This window comes from Mesoplodon densirostris, chromosome 2, assembly GCF_025265405.1.
Source record: "Mesoplodon densirostris isolate mMesDen1 chromosome 2, mMesDen1 primary haplotype, whole genome shotgun sequence".
Lineage (NCBI taxonomy): Eukaryota > Metazoa > Chordata > Mammalia > Artiodactyla > Ziphiidae > Mesoplodon > Mesoplodon densirostris.
This window is the reverse complement of record NC_082662.1, coordinates 169,569,366-169,586,326: the sequence shown is the minus strand read 5'-3', so window position 1 is coordinate 169,586,326 and position 16,961 is coordinate 169,569,366. Positions and strand designations below refer to the sequence as shown.

Below are 16,961 nucleotides of genomic sequence, written 5' to 3'. Positions count from 1 at the left end.
CAATCCCTCTTTTTGAAATTTAAATTGTTCAATGATTAAGGAGGTATAATTTAAATTTTAGGAGTTACTGATATTACTGTATATAGTTAAATTACTACTAAGATAATAATAGTAGTTAACTTTTTAAAATTTTTTCTGTAATAATCTAAGAGAGGTAAGATTATCCCCATTTACATATGACTGGCCCTGGGTCACAGAACTTGAAAGTGGCATTGCTGGAATTCAAACCCAGGCAGTCTTGCTCAGAGCCTACATACGTAACTACCAACAGTATTGCCATGATACCTCTTGATACTTAAATGATGAACTTGAGATTCTAAGACAAAATGATAAATAAAAATAAACTCTCTTCCATTGAGACTTGGTTGGTTGAGAATTAAAGGTTAAAATTTTAAAACAAACAAGCTTGTTGGGAGAGGTTAGACTAAGAATATCTATTTAGACAATTCCTACTCTCAGGGGGATCCTGGAGAATATCTGGGAAGGAATAAAAGAGGAACTGAAGGGATACCATCATGGGAACACATACACATGGGAAAATGGACTGTATATCACAAATGGATATAAAACCAGCAGAGAGGCAAGAGGGACTAGTACTGACTGTCAAAAATGATTCATCTTCTGTAGGACGACTCATTCACTTCTAAGCAGAGTGTCTAACAAGCTACAATTTGCTTTAATAAGCAGAAATCTCTCTTCCAAGGGGCAATGGAAACAATAAGATGATTGTCCTATACTGGATCTAATTTCAACCAAGAATTAAAATGACAGGAATCTTTAGAGGTTATATCCACATGATACAACATTTATGAAAGCCTGAGCATAGTCCAATGTGTCCCCACAGCTTTATAGGGTAGGCTGGTAGGCTGCAAAGAGTCAGTCTGAAGAAAAGACAGGCCCAATTTCATGGCAGGAGACCCTTAGAAGGGAAGAGAATTGGGAAGATCTCAAAAATTCCTACTATGGAACTGCAAATGATTCTGGTTCATAAAAAATGACAAGGGACCTAAAGCCAAGTAGCTGCCAGGATTCTTTCTGATAAACAGATTAAAAAATCACATTTATAAGTACTGGCTAAGTTTCACAATGAGACAAGGCAAATTCTCTCCGTTGGGTTCAGACACACCTCCCTACTCAATGATAGAGGCTATTCCTTCTCAGATTACTTTGTTATCTTTACCTTTTACCTGCCCTTAACTATGTTTCCCAAGGCTCTGTCCTCATACTTGTTCTCTTTTTACTCTACATGTGTTTCCTGGAAAACATCATTCATATTCATCACTTCACACATTCATAACTCTCAAATCTTTACTTTTAAAGCCTGCCCATTTCCTTTTGCTCTAAACCCATGCATCTAAGAGACTAGTTAAGATAATGCAATCAGGATCTTCCACTTGGGTTGTGAGAACTAGCCAAACATAGAACACTGATCCCCAGTGCCTAGAAACACAGAGCAGGCATTCTGCGAGCATGTGATGGATGGATCAATGAATGGTAGGGAAAAACCTCTGCTACTAACACTAGGGATAAAATATCTTTTGAGGCATAGTAGCCGACATTTAATATTTGTGAAAAGATACTTCATTGTCTACTTATTAATAATAATTTCCCTAATAAATTAAACAAGAGTAAAATTAAATGAATAGATTCAAGAATAACTTTCACACATTTTGTCATACAGGTTAGGTTTTGGGGACCACAAATTCTCCTGAATGATGAAACAAAGATGAATGAAACATATTTAAATATAGCTCCCCTGGAAAATGTTTCTAGGGACCATCTGTCTAGTTTCCAATATTCAACAGACTTTAGCAAGGTGTTCAGTTTATTATCCAAAGAAAAGCAAATGAGTAAGTCAAATAAATAAACATTTATATACTTTTTAAAGAGAATAAAGCTATTTGATTACAATTTAGGGAGTAAATGTCAGGACTCTAAATTAGTCACATTTTCTTACCATTTAATTCTTACCTTCACAGGAACAGCCTTGTCTTATCAAGCCCACCATCAAGGAGGTACACTGATGACATTTGGTAGGAGTAGTAAAAGATTTGACAAAAAACTGATGAGTCTTGCGCTGCAAAACAAATTGATAAAAACATAAACGTTGTTCATTTAAAGGATTTCCATAATATGAATCTCTGCGAACCACACCAGCTGCTAGAATGTTTTCTAATTAGGTGTAGAATGAATTCTCTTCATTTCTCACCACATCTTTCTATAATTAATGTTCTTTAAATATTTTTATTATGCAATATTGAGCTGGATTATGCTAAAAATAATATAAGAAGTTAAATGATAATTGCTCTTGAATGCCATTTGAAAAGTTATAAAATAAACTAGCATTTTTTTGCTCATGAATTTTGAATTCAGGATTTTTGTAAGTTCTTTGGCAATGCATTAGGTGAAATTTTGCATATTTATACCTATACAAAAAAAGAAATTTAATATGCTTTTATACCTTCTTACGAAGAACAAACAGTAATTTAAAATTCTTGTCCCTACTAAAAATCATGTATTTGATTTTCTGGGACCACGAACAAGTAACATGCTTAACAAATTCCTCCCTTGGAAGCAGGCAGTATTACACTTGAGCAGATATAAATACACATATATTATTCCAGAGACAGACTGAAAACCCAGCAGTTAAAGTTCTTCTCTAAGTCTTTGCTGCTCTGTATGGTGGTATGCCAATGTAGATTTCAGCTCTCTAGAACACTTCTTTCCTCTCCAAATGAACTCTTAGCGTGTTTTAATAATAAATGAATTACAGCCACTGTTCTATCACTCTGCTGTGTGAACTTAGGAACAAATTACTTAACTCCTCTGTGTCTCACTTTCTTTATTCTATAAAATAGAATCAGTAATAATATCTACTTCATGGGGTGGTTAAATGAGCATTAATATAAACAAAGCCTTTTGAACAGTGCTGGCACAGAGTAAGCATTCAAAACATATTTACATATGTATGTTATAAATATAAACATATTTATAAAACATATTCTGAAAACAAATTTGGCTATTTCTTTTTTATATGTGTGATTGATTTAAACTAGTAAAAACTTTATCCTGTATTCCGGTAACATGTGAATACTGGTGGAAAACAGTTTTAAAGTAGTATTATTTCAGTTGAAATTTACCATATTAACAAAAAACTAAAGAGAATATTCAAAGCTTTAAAATTTAAGTTAAAAATAAATTTTGCTCTTCTCAACTGGGATATATTTACATACCACAAAAGAAATTAAAAAAAAAATCAAGCGTAGAAAAGTAGATCATCTTTTTATATTAGGGTCCTGGAATGGAATGAGATTCTCAAATTTAGAGCAGTCATGAGCTCTGGTCCAACCTCAAACCATTCTATTCTAGAAGTTCCTCAGGACCTTTGGTCAGTTTCAAAGCAGCACTGGGATCTGACTTTATTCTAAGTAGAGGACAGACTATCTTTCTACTGGCTCTATAATTACTGTATGTGGACCGAGCAACAACCAAGGTGCAGACATTGTGCCAGTACTTCTCAACCATTTTATTTAATGGAGACAATATCTCTGGGAAGATAGGTATTATTTCTTTATATAGATGAAGAAACTGAAACTCAGAGAGATTAAATAAATTAGTCATGAATAGACAGTTATTGGTAGAGTTAAAATTCATGCCTGGATCTGATTCTGCCACCTTTCAGAGTTTGATAATTTAAAAACATGTAACTGAAAAATATGATCCTACAAAAAATAACCCACCAGACTGCATAAGACACAGTTAGGTCAAGACTAGAGGCCTCCATGCCTGTGATAAAAATACCTGATTTGTTAACATCACATACAATTTTGTTCAACATTTCTCCTGTATACTAATTTTTACTCTTAGTTTTTTTAACTTTCAGGAACTATGAGAGTAAATTTTCTAGTGATAACTTTTTCAATTGTTCAAAATACATTAATGCAATAATGCAAAATTTGTTACTGACTGGTTCTAAAGGCTTCTATTACAATGAAAGAATTAGTCAATGGCTCGAGGTAGTAACTGTTCTTTTTTTCTTCTTCTAAAAGATAAGAAGACATGTCTGAAATGACAGTGATAAAATAACCATGCCCATGACAAATTTAATAGTATTACATCACAATATCTAAAAATTGCTTATAAAACATATTTATTATATACTTTTTCCCCAGAGATCTGCTCAGGATGTCAAAATTTTAACTAAGTATGCAATAGTAGGAAAGATAAACAATGTTTTACCAAAGCATTGATTTTAAATGACCAACTGGCAGGTGCTGGTTAAACTGTAGGAGGTGGGCGTGATTCACTACTGAAGATTAAATGGTCCATGTTTTACTAATCCCAACTAAGAACAGTATAATATATAACATAATTAACATGATTCTGAGAGTATCAAACTTTAGGCAACACACAATAGGCTTTTGGTTTTATTTATTTTTGGTGCGGGGCAGGGGAGAAGATGAATAGTAACAAAAAGATAGGTGAATTCAGCCCTAGGGTCTAGACCACTTGGCTTCTGGATCTTTCTAAGATCCCCTTTCTTGTCTCCTGGTCAATACCTGATTTCTAATACTTCCACAAAAGGTAATTGGAGGAGGAGAAAAAAATGTCTAGTAAAAGAGGCATTAAACCTAAAGCATGAACTCAAATTAATTTTAGATTATGTGATAATTTGGAGTAAAATGAGAATTAACTATAATCTCAAAATTTAAAGAAGTGGATAGAAAGAAGGGTTCTTTTCTATTCCAATTTTGCCAGTGTTGCAGACTTCAAGCTACTCAATGGAGAAGGTAAAATACTTTTAATAAAAGATGTGAGAACAAAGTAGAACCAACCCTTTTTGAAAACTTACAAATCAGTAGCTGTACATAATTAGGATTCTACACTATAAATGACAAGTAAAGGAGTTTTTATCTCAAGCAAACCTTTATTAAAGGTTTTTTTAAATAACCTTTTTCCCTTTTAAACACTTTTACTTTGAGATAATTATAGATTCAATCCTTCATCTTTTAAAAAACATGAAGTTGGGCTTCCCTGGTGGCATAGTGGTTGAGAGTCCACCTGCTGATACAGGGGACACGAGTTCGTGCCCCGGTCTGGGAAGATCCCACATGCCGTGGAGCGGCTGGGCCTGTGAGCCAGGGCCACTGAGCCTGCGTGTCTGGAGCCTGTGCTCCACAATGGGAGAGGCCACAACAGTGAGAGGCCCGTGTACCACACACACACACAAGAAAAACATGAAGTAAATTTTATTTTATTTTTTGGGGAGGAACAATAGGTGTACAAAATTGAGTTAATATTCAGTCCATGAAATATTATCACCAGAGCTTCATGGAGGCCCCTCTAATTTTATTTGACCTTATTTATTAAACTGGACCCCTATCTTAAACCACTCATAAAAATCAATTCAAAATGGAGTAAGGATTGAACATGGACCTGAGTCCATAAAACTCCTAGAAAAGAGCATAAGGACTAAGATCCTTGACATTGGTCTTGTATTTGGCCTTATTTTATTTTTAATTCATCCTTGATGATCTACTCCCCATCCTTCCCCATGAAATCTGTCACCCAATCTAATGTGATCTACACAGGTCCTTGGATATGTACACAGCCTTATGAATTAGATATTTTTGAGTGTTGCTAATTTATATAAATGTGATTTTGTTACACATCAACCATATTTTACCTATCTTTCTTCTATTTCCAACTCCCTGTTACCATATGCAGCACTAAGCATCTCTGTCATGTTGCCTAATGGATCTGCATAAAGATTTTTCTGAAGGAATGAGATTGCTGGGTTATGTGGTATATGTCTACTCCAATAGCCAGGTTGTTCTCCAGAATGGTCGTACCTGTTTAAAATTCCACTAGCTGTGTGTGAAGCTGTGTGTTTCTTCACATCCTTGATGCTACTTAATTTTTGACAATCTGGTGAGTATAAAGTAGTATTAATTTAAAAATTATTAAATTATTTTAATTTTTAATTTCACCAATTATAAATAAGGTTGGACATTTCTTCACATGCTTGCTGACCATTAGGATTTCCTTTTATGGGAATTACTTATATTATTTGCCAGATTTTCAACTGGATTTCTAATCTTTTTCACATGCAGTTACAGGAGTTTCTTATATACCGTGTTCTAGAAATGAATCCCTTATTTCTAGAACAAATATGCAAATATCTTCTACTAGTCTGTCATCACTTATTAACTACCTATTAACAATGTTTTCAGTGTACAAAGATCTTTAATTTTAATGTAGTAAAGTCCACCAATATTTTCATCTTATGATTGTGATTTGAGATCTTATTTTCATTACCTAGTCACAAAGAAATTCTACATTTTCTCCTATGTATGTATGTTTAACTTTTAAAATCAAATTAATACATGTATATAGTTTTAAGAGTAAATAGTATCACAATCCTTACAACAAAAACAGAAGTACCCTTTTGCCCCAAGTCGTCCTTCCTAGGGGCAATTTCCTTTAACCCTGTTAGTTATTTACTTCTATCAGCAGAACGAATTTTAGGGTTCAGAGTTCTTTTCTTTCAACACTTTGAACATACTTCTTGTCTTCTTGCATCTCATTGCTGTTGAGAAGACCAATATCAATTTGACTTCTGTCTAGACAATCTGCTTTCTCTTTGAAAGTTTTTAGAATTTTCTCTTGATCTATGATATCCTTAAATTTTGCTATAATGTGTCCAAGTGTGAATGTTTTCTTACCTCGTCTTTTTAGCACATAATAATGTATTTCAGTATGAGGATTTCCATCTTTATTTCTGGGAAATATTAGATCATTATTTTTTTAAGTATTTCCATCTATTTTCTCTTTTCTTTTGAAAGTCCTACTGTATAGACACTATTTCTATCTTATAGCTTAACTTTCATATTTTCCACCTCATCTTCCATCTCACAACTTGTTTTTCCTGCTACATCCAGTTTGCTCATTCTGCTATTAAAGCCAGTTACTTGAGTTCTTTATTTCAGCAGTTATATTTTCATGTCAAGCATCTGGAAATTATTTTTCTTTATAAGTACCTTATCCTGACCCATGTTGCCAACTTACTTCCTTTCTTACCTCTTTGAACATATTTATTATGCTTATTTTAAATTCATGCTCTGTCTAGCCTCAAAATTTTATCTAGCGTAAATTATTCAGTTTGTTGCTTTCTTTTATACCAGTTATACTTTGGTATATTTTATTAGTTTTGCAGATCCATCAATCTGTCTCTAATTCTGGGGTTTACCCGAAGTTCGTGTCCGGGGGATGGAGAGTTCCAATTTCTAGAATTCCTTTGTAGGAGCTTGAGATAAGCAACTAAATCTTCATGTTCTACCATATACAATATTTGGACATGGTCATGTTGAATGGAATGAAAAAAAAATGATGTGAATTTTTCTCTAAACATTTCTCTTTCTAAGTGGTTTATTAAGTTCAATTTTAGATTCTTCCACAAGCGGCCTCAACTTAATGCCTTCCTTACAGTACATACTCTAAGTACTACTCCTTGCCGTAACAGACTTCAAAACATTGAATTTAAGAAGATGGAAGTAAAACAAAACAAACTTTGCATGTTTGTCCTACCTTTCTTAGTGGTGATTATTTCCATTAATACAGAATTTATTCTCTTTCCCAGCTTTTATGTTTATAATTTTGAGGAATCTAATAGTAAAAATCATGGCACATACAAAAAGCAGAAGAAATCCATTCTCTTTCTTTCCTTTTTTTTTTTTCCACAACATATAATGCTTATCACTAGATTGAATACCTTAGGTGGAAAGCCAGTTGAACCAGGGCATCCCTTTTTCCTTAAGGTTGGTGTGTGAACTGGAAGTGGAGTATAGTCCACAGTCTGAATCCAGGGGAAAAGAGGAAATAAATGTCATAAAACACTCCATCTATTTCAAACATCACTAAAAATAAAAGTAAATACAGCCAAACAAAACAGCAATAAGGAAAAATTATCTCAATGAAGCTAAAATTCTTAGTGTTGATAATTTAAATTTCTGCCTGCAATATCTACAAATAAAATATTTGTTCAATTTATAAAAATTATTTCAGTCTGGAAATTTAAAAATAAATAACTTGTAAAAGAGAACCTACAGAAGAACACAAGAAAGTCATAGCATGTAGCCTACATAAAGTTTAGGATATTAATTTTCAGGTTCAACTGAAAATGCCATATTAATTGTATAAAGTATCTGAAAGAGTTTTTAAGCAAGATTTATAATCAAAATATTTAGAAGATTCTTTTAACTCCTTTGACTTCTATATACAGAATGCATATTACATATATGGAATACAATTCTGTGGATTTGTGTGTATGTGAGTAGAGAGAAAGAGCGAGAGAGCGCATGCGAGATATAGAGATTGACTGATTGATGGACTGATTGATTAGTGGGATTTTTGTGAAGAAAGTAATTTCTAAGAAGGGAGTTAGATTATTTAATATTACTGGAATTCAGAACTGACAGAAATTTAACTACTTGCCATATCTTTATTTTATGGCATATTTCTGTAAGATATTTCTTTGAATGAAAGGAACCAGTGATTTTACTGGATGTTATTGTGGAAAAAAAGAGACATCACTTATTAGCAAAGTATAAAACAAATATACGAAGAATGACTTCCTTTTAGGATGCTAAGCAAGCAAGCAAGCAAGAGGGAAAAGCTAGCTTTGTGTAAAGTTACAGAATATTCTAAAATATTAAGAGAAAAATGGATGGTCCCTCTTTGCCTTTGTTACTATATAACCTCCCAAAGCCAAATATTTTATACACATGATAGCCTTAAAATGGAATTTAGATGGGCTTCTCAGAGTTTTCAACTTAACTGTGAGTTTAGTTCTAATTTAAATTTAATTTACTTTTAAATAGCTTGAAAAAAGTATTAAACCCACTTTATAATTTAACATTAAAAATATGAAATAAAAGAGATGAATACAAAACCTTTATGAAAGTTAATAAAGAACAATTCATAGGAAACAAAATTGTCACTAGAATTTACATAGAAAGTCCAAGAGAAGTTTTTAGAATTAAAAGGGGTGAAGTAGGGGTGCTGAATCCAAGATCATCCTAATTCATAAAGACCAGCAATGCCTAATTTAGAAAACATATTTTAAAGAGATCCCATTCACCATAGCAATAAAAATTTAAGGTTCCTAGGAACAAATCTAACAAGCAATTTGGAGTACATTCGGGAAGAAAATAATGAAACTTTATTGAAGGATATAAAAAAATATCTAAATAATGTTCATAGATGGAAAGGTCCAATATCACAAAGAGATCAGTTCTCCTCAGATAATCTATAAATTCAAATCCAATCAAAAGCTTTACACGGAACCTTCAAGCTGAACCTAAAAATCATATGTAAAAACTAAAGAGTCAAGGAGTAAAGGAAGAAGAACAAGGTATGTGGGAGTGGCTGATCATACCAGGTATCAGGAATTATTTTAAGGCTACAATAATTAAGACAATGTGACGCTGGTACAGGAATAGACAAAAAGAACACTGAAAGAGAACAGAGAATCCGAGACAGAAAGAACAATGAAAGAGAATAGAGAATCCCCAAACAGACCCATTTATATAAAGCAGAGATAGATTTACAAATCAGTGGGGGAAATATAGGAGACTTGGTGGTTCATACAAGAAAAACATTAGAACTCCATTTCTCATAATACATAACAACAAATTTTAGTTTGATTAAAGTCCTAAACATGTAAAAGCAAAATTTAAAAACTTTTAGAAGAAAATATGGAAGAAAATCTTTATAACTGCTGCATAGGGAAGAACTGTTTTAAAAAGACATAAAAAGCAGAAGTCATAAAAGACTGACAAATATGACTACTTTAAAATAAAAACTGTTGCAAGACAAAAAGATATGACAAATAAAATTTTAAAATAAGCCACAGACTGGAAGAAAATACTTGCAATGCATATAGCCAGCTAGGAATTAGTATCCAGACTATATAAAGAACAATTACAAAACAAGTGGAAAAATAATTCAATAGAACAACAGACAAAAAGACATCAACAGGCAAATCATCAATGGTCAATAAACATATAAAAAGATGTTGAGTAACACTTGAAATCAGAGAAATGCAAATTAAAACCAAAATGCCACTCTATACCCATCAAATAGACAAAAGTTAATGTCTGACAGTACCAAGGGTTGGAAGGATGTGGGGAAATAGGGAATTCACTCACACACACACTGCTGGTGGGAGTGAAAACGGGTCCAACCACTGTGGAAAATAATTTGACAAGATCTAGTTAAAGCTGAAAATGCATATTCCACACAACCCAATAATTCCACTTCTAGGTATATATGCTAAACAAACTCTGCACATTTGCAAAAGCAGATAGCTATTAGGATGTTCACTTCAGCAACGACTGTAATAACAAAAAACTGGAAACAACCTAAATATCCAACAACAGGAGAATGGATAAATAGTTGTGGTATATTCATACAATGAAATATTATGCAACAGTTATAATGAATGAACTAAGTAGACATGTATCTGTATAAGATGCAGATAACCTTTGTGTAAAATTTACATATACAACAAACACTATTATGTATTGTTTATGGATACAAATGAAATAAACATGTAAAAGTAAGGAAGAAAGGGAGTATGCCAATTTCAGGGTATTTAGATATGTCTGGAAAAGGAGAGGGGGAATGGTATAGGGAAGGTTATTTCAACTGTCAGGAATATTTCCTTTCTTTTTAATACAAATTTTGGGGCAAAATGTTCACATATGTTAAATCTGTGGATGGTGGTTATGTGGGTATTTATAATATTATTTTCTGTATGCTTTAAATATTTTAACATTAAAATAAAAATGCATAAACTCAAAATATTAAAACAATGAAAATCTAAAATCAGAGGGTATCATCAACTTAACCAAGCAGTCTATCACAGGGTTGGAAAAAACCAAGTCAGAATCTGACTACAACTCAAACTTCACTTCAGACAGCTTTCAAAATGGGACTATCTGCTTCTATTGGAAAACTAGACACAGCTCTGTCTGATGACCAAATGGGAAACAAGGGAGCCATGTCAGAATTGTAAAGCTTGAGTAAATAACCAGAACTGCATCTGAGGCAGGATAGCATTAACTGAGGAATAATACATCCTTCTGACTTGTTGAGAAAGTTGGCCAGTTGGCTGTTTAAAACCATTTACTTACATAAGGTGCAAACACAACACTGTTTTTGCACTATTAAAAGGCATGATTTAAATATTAAAAGGTTGGATGCCTATTGCTGATTAACAGAATAAACTATTCAGTTGCCAGCAGTGACAACTTTCAGTTCTATTTATGAAGTAACAGTTATGTCATATCTTATTAGATTGATTAGAATAATTAAAATATGAGAATGGCACCTGACACTGCCATGTGTCCACAGAATTTTTATCTGATAATTCCAAAATTCACACAACTCTGTCCTCTGTTCTGTATAGCTCTCTACTTAAGATAAAGACTACTTTAAAATTAAATAAAATTTCTGTCTATTTTGGGTTGAATTTGGGGGGACCATTTTTTACTTCAGTTTTATAATCCTATCTATATTATCAGTCAAATGTAATGATCTTCAATATACTGTGACTTATTACACAATACATTTGATTAAAAGAAGAGAGTCAGATTTCACTTGTTTTTGCAAGTCCCTCTTTCCTGACACAAGTGAAAAGTTGGGGAGCAAGACTGCTCCAGTGAGGCACCTTAACTGGCTCAGCTTCACTAGATGTGGAAGGAGATGTGGACCTTGACTGGATGTAAAACTTGACGTTCGGATTCCGTACATATGTGTTCTCAACGGGATCAGTCTAGGAAAATAAGTCAGGAAAAACAAAAACCCAAGAAATCACTTTTAAACAATGTGCAGCTCTTAGTAAATTTCTGTAAGGCATGATCATGAGAACATTCTTGAGAAAGGAGGATAACAAACGTTAGTTTGAATATTCACATTAGGGATGTGTCATTATACAAAAGCATAACCACTAGCTTTAAACAAAGGTCAAGATAACAACAGTTAACAAAATGCTCCAATCTTCACCACTGATCTCTTACTTCGAGCTACTGTATGTTCTTTACTTGTATTCCACAAGATAAATCATACATGTGAAATAAATGCAGAGTACTTAATAGAAATATGTACTGAAGATTACAAATAAGTTTGTCCTTGATAAGAATGAAATTTGGTCCTCTACAAGGCATTAGTTGAAAGTAAAAGAAACAAACCTATCAGCTTTGTCACTAAATTAAATTCTCTTTTTATTTTGCAGCAGTAGAAATACTGGCACTTATACTCAGTCGCACCCTTCTAACCAAGTATTTTTAGAAACTGAAGATGCTCTGGGTTAAAATTTAGCATAAAAGATCCTATGGAACACACCGATCAATGATATATATTCAGTTTGGCAATTTTCAAAATTACCAGGATTGGGTTTTTTAAATGAAAGGCAATGAAGACAACTTGGGAAGGTTGGGGAATTTGTTTCAAATATGTTGTGCAGCAAGAACAATGCTTAGGTCAGCATTTATTGTAAATCAGCATTTACTGATTTACAAATCAATAAAAAGAGTAATCAGCTTAAGGATTTTAAACATGTACTAAAAAGGGTTTAAAAATTTTTTTCTCTATTATTATTATGGTTACTATTTTAGGGACTGGCTAGTGGGCTGGCAAATACTGGAGTAGCCCTCTGCTTGTGCCCACCTGTGGCCTCCCTTGGTGGTGGGCATGGGCAGGTATTCTGGCAAACTGCAAGGCAAGACTTCAGTGGGACCGACTAAGATGGCTGGCAGCCGGGCCTTAATAAACTTTTAGCTACTGGATTCGGGAGAAACGGGGACAGGAAGGATCTCAGTAAGGGCATCTAGGGGACCTGGAGTAGCAGCTATGTACTAACAGCTAGGAGAGTATTTCATATTTTAAAAACTGAACCACTGAACCGATGCATCCCAGCTGTATGTCAGCTCTGTGTGTGTGATGTGGATAATTTCATAAAACTAGTAGGCCTTATGAGGAGGGAGAGCCAGGCCTGAATCTCATCTCTTGCCTCCAAATTCAGTACTCTATTTTGTTGTACCAAGGCAACTCCACAGTAGAGATAGTCAAAGCAATTTAGTGATCATAGAGACTGACAATGAACTTTGCTCAGGAACAGGAGAGTAAAAGAAAGAAGAAAATGGGATTCCAGACAAATTTTACCTAGTTCACAATTTTACTGGGGGACAGCCATGGAGAAGGTTATCAGTTCAAATTGTTAATCTGAAATATGACCCTAGGTTGGGAATAAGGCAAAATGTCTTTTATTTTCTAAAAATCTACTTCTGGTTTCCCTAAGTTTATATAAATTGCAAGCTGAATAAAAAGTCCATGGGGGAGTAGGTTCGATTAAAATGGAATTCATAAGCAATACTGATACATTTTACACTAATAAGAATTTTAAAACTGACTCAAATAATCAAGAGTTAATGATCTCATAAAGTTTTAAAGAAGTGTCCAAATAGAGGATTTGCTACTTGTAAAAGAATTGGATTATTTTAAGAAAATTTAACATTCTGACCTGTCACACAAAAGCCTTTAGCCCATAGATTAATTAAAAGACATAAAATCAGAAGCTCCTGTGTGAAGGATAGTGCTGTGTTTTAAAAAGGTGATAATGAGAATTCAGAAACAATTTGGTTCCATTTTACTTGAAGCAGATTTTAAAATAAGATAGTGATTCTCAACTTTCTGAGAGGAGCAAATTTAATATAGCAAATATAGTGGCTTTGTACCTCTGGGTCCAATTACTTTAAAAATTCTTCAAAAATGAGAAAGGCAAGACATTGCTGTTCCCAATAGTACTGGCTGAAATTTTAAAGCAGGCTTGCTCTTTGTGCCATATGGACACATACTGACAGAAGTTGAACACGCTGTTTTATATATTTTCCTGTGCTGAAAGTAGAATATACCACTTTAAGCCATTTTGCCAATATGTGCTCTAAAGAGGGGTTCACATCATGAAAACTATCAAACCTAAAAATCAAGTTGATCATTAAAACATTTATTAGCATGTTTCATGACCCTATGAAAATGTGACATTATGACAGTTTGATATTGGCAAAGAAAAAAACACTATCACAGTTTAATCTGTGATTACACAAATCAGTGACTCTTAAGGAATGACTGAGGCTTTTAGCACATACCTCTTGGCCCTTCTGAAGAATTACTGGCATTATAAATCTTTTTCTCCTAAAAAAACTTTTACTCATCAATAAAATGAAAGAAAACAATAGAAATGAAAACAGATATTAAAATGATTTTCTTAGCTGAAGGAGGTTAAAACTGGCTTTTCAGAAGTGGAAAACATTTAAATTTAAAAAATAACCCATCCTAATTATAGTAAAATAGAATAATGAAAATTTCCACACTAGCTTTTTGGAGCTTTATGCTCTTAAAGTAAAATTAATTCCAGAGATTAAACAAAATCAAGACAGTTTTGTTTAACAAAATTCAAAGTAAGAAATATTGAAATAATATTTTGAGATGGCATTAACTGACCTTATTAAAGAGTTGAACTATGCCATTTACAATGATGCTGTGATTTAAAAAAAAACCATGCATGTATAAATGAAGTTTAAAAATTACCACTTTATTTTCCAAGTGTGTTTCTCATAAAGACAAGGACACAAAAGTTTGGTAAAGATGAATAAACTCATGGCAAAAAAGTCTTGAATATCAAACTTTAAAAAAACTTCCCAGGTCTTTTAAAAGACTCTAGTAGAAGCTAATAGCTAATTAGATTAATAGATTTTAATATTTAATTTCCTTTCTGGATTACTACGAGTGTAAACAATATCTCAAAAGAGGTTACTAGAAACAAGAAAAATACAATATCACTTACATATTCTCTTCATCAAAGTGTTAACCCCAACACGACTATGGTTTTCAAGATGTTATTAATTTTCTCTATAATTACATGTTTACCAATGTGTTTATAATTAATTTGTAATTCCAGTTACTTAAAAGCAATTAATTTTACTAAACTTTCAGAATACTCAATGACTATATGCCAGGATTTACAGATGGCTTAAAATTAATTTTAATAATTAATTGGTAATGATTCAGATATAAAAATGACAGCAAAGCAATTGATTAATAGCATATTAGTTACTTTTACCTTTGAAACAAATATAATCACTAATATTATATTAAATAAAGCCAAGGAAATTAAAAATTCTTTGTATTATAAAAAAAATTATAGCATTAAATGTAAGCAATGACTTGAATTAATAATGCAGGAAAAGCTAATAAATATGATATACATCAATAGCAGAGATATCTTAATTCATAATTGGGTTTATGATTATAGAAAGAATAATAAAATAGGGAAAATAATAAGGAACAATAGCTAATATTAATTAGACAGTATATTTTGATATAATCCAAAGGAAGGTCTTGAAAACAAATCTTAACTGAATAGTATAAGCAATTCACTCAGTATTTATAAGCTGACATCTACTGAGAAAAATAAGAAACCTCTTCATGTAAATGTGCTTTTTTTCTGTTTTTTGATTAACTGATTCTTTTTCTAAGTAAACATACTTTAAGGAGTTATTCCGATGAATAGGTATTAGAAACATCTACTCTAATGTCAGTTTTACTTACTGCTCTACTGCTTGGGAAAAAAAAAAAGCAGAAAAACTGAATCTCAGTGTATTGTCCATAATGCATAACACTGTCATGTAAAAAGTCCACAATGTTTCCTGAATCTATTAGGACTTCTCTAATGAATAAACCACGAAATGTATTTTTAGAGCAGTATGGTATTATAAAATAGAACAGTTTTTTTCCACCGTGGCTCACATCTGATTTTCAGATGACCCACTAATCAAGAATTTCTCAAATTATGCAATACGGCCTTCTTATAAGTAACAAAAGGATCAAAAACTACTTATCTTGAACATGTATCAATGGGTCTTTTCTACTCCAAAAATAATTATAGATTTGAACAAGTACAAATAGCAGAACATTCATATAAGAAACCTGGTTTTAAAATAAAGATAGATACTTGGGCTTCCCTGGTGGCGCAGTGGTTGAGAGTCCGCCTGCCGATGCAGGGGACACAGGTTCGTGCCCCGGTCTGGGAAGATCCCACATGCCGCGGAGCGGCTAGGCCCGTGAGCCATGGCCGCTGAGCCTGCGCGTCTGGAGCCTGTGCTCCGCAATGGGAGAGGCCACAACAGTAAGAGGCCCATGTACCGCAAAAAAAAAATAATAATAATAAAATAAAATAAAATAAAATAAAGATACCAACACTTGATACGAATTTGATATAGATTAAAAAATAGCTTACATCTAACATGTTGTTTTATATTGGTAAATAAAAACCTCTAAGTTAACAGAAAAAATCCAGTTTTCATCAATTTTCTTTATCCTGTAGCTGGGAGTATCTTAGAAACAAAGTGGCAGGTAATCCAATTTTTTAATATTCAGAAACACTTTATAACTCAAGCTTTTAGTGATATAGTTATTTCTGTTAATTGTTCTTTTGATTAAAAAACAGTATTGTACATTGTCTATGTCATTTGGACAACAGTAAATATATTTTATCATTCTAAAACAAATAATAAATTACTGAAGTTTATGACTAGTAAATATAATCTTACTAGTTACAAATAATATAACTTGTTTCTCTTTATGAAAATTTCTCCTTAAGTTATTTTCAATTTATTGATTTGAGTATCTACTCTGGAGAATTTACACATGTTCTAAGAAAACACAAAAGAAAGTCCAGCCACATGTTGGCTATTTACAATTTCTGCTTTAAATTCTGAAGGAATAATCTAATAGATACTCAGTGTTTCTCACTATGAATGAAAACACTATGAACCTTTCCATAACCATCTGTATTCAGACATTAATAATGACACTAATAACAAATCTTTCTTACACTATGA

At 32.7% G+C, this 16,961-nt stretch overlaps 1 protein-coding gene across 14 annotated transcripts in view; it reads right to left on the bottom strand.

Annotated features, from left to right (window-relative positions):
- Positions 1-16,961, bottom strand: part of CDC42BPA (CDC42 binding protein kinase alpha) — a 317,120-nt gene that overhangs the window by 35,320 nt on the left and 264,839 nt on the right. For 8 of the 14 annotated variants that reach the window (XM_060091342.1, XM_060091328.1, XM_060091334.1 and 5 more), the window contains 3 exons: positions 11,732-11,836; positions 7,772-7,855; positions 1,972-2,077 (listed from right to left, as the gene is read on the bottom strand). In XM_060091342.1, coding sequence (XP_059947325.1) covers positions 1,972-2,077; positions 7,772-7,855; positions 11,732-11,836 — 295 coding nt within the window. The remainder of the gene's footprint in view (positions 1-1,971; positions 2,078-7,771; positions 7,856-11,731; positions 11,837-16,961) is intronic. The other 6 variants (XM_060091331.1, XM_060091332.1, XM_060091337.1 and 3 more) reach the window with 1 other exon arrangement.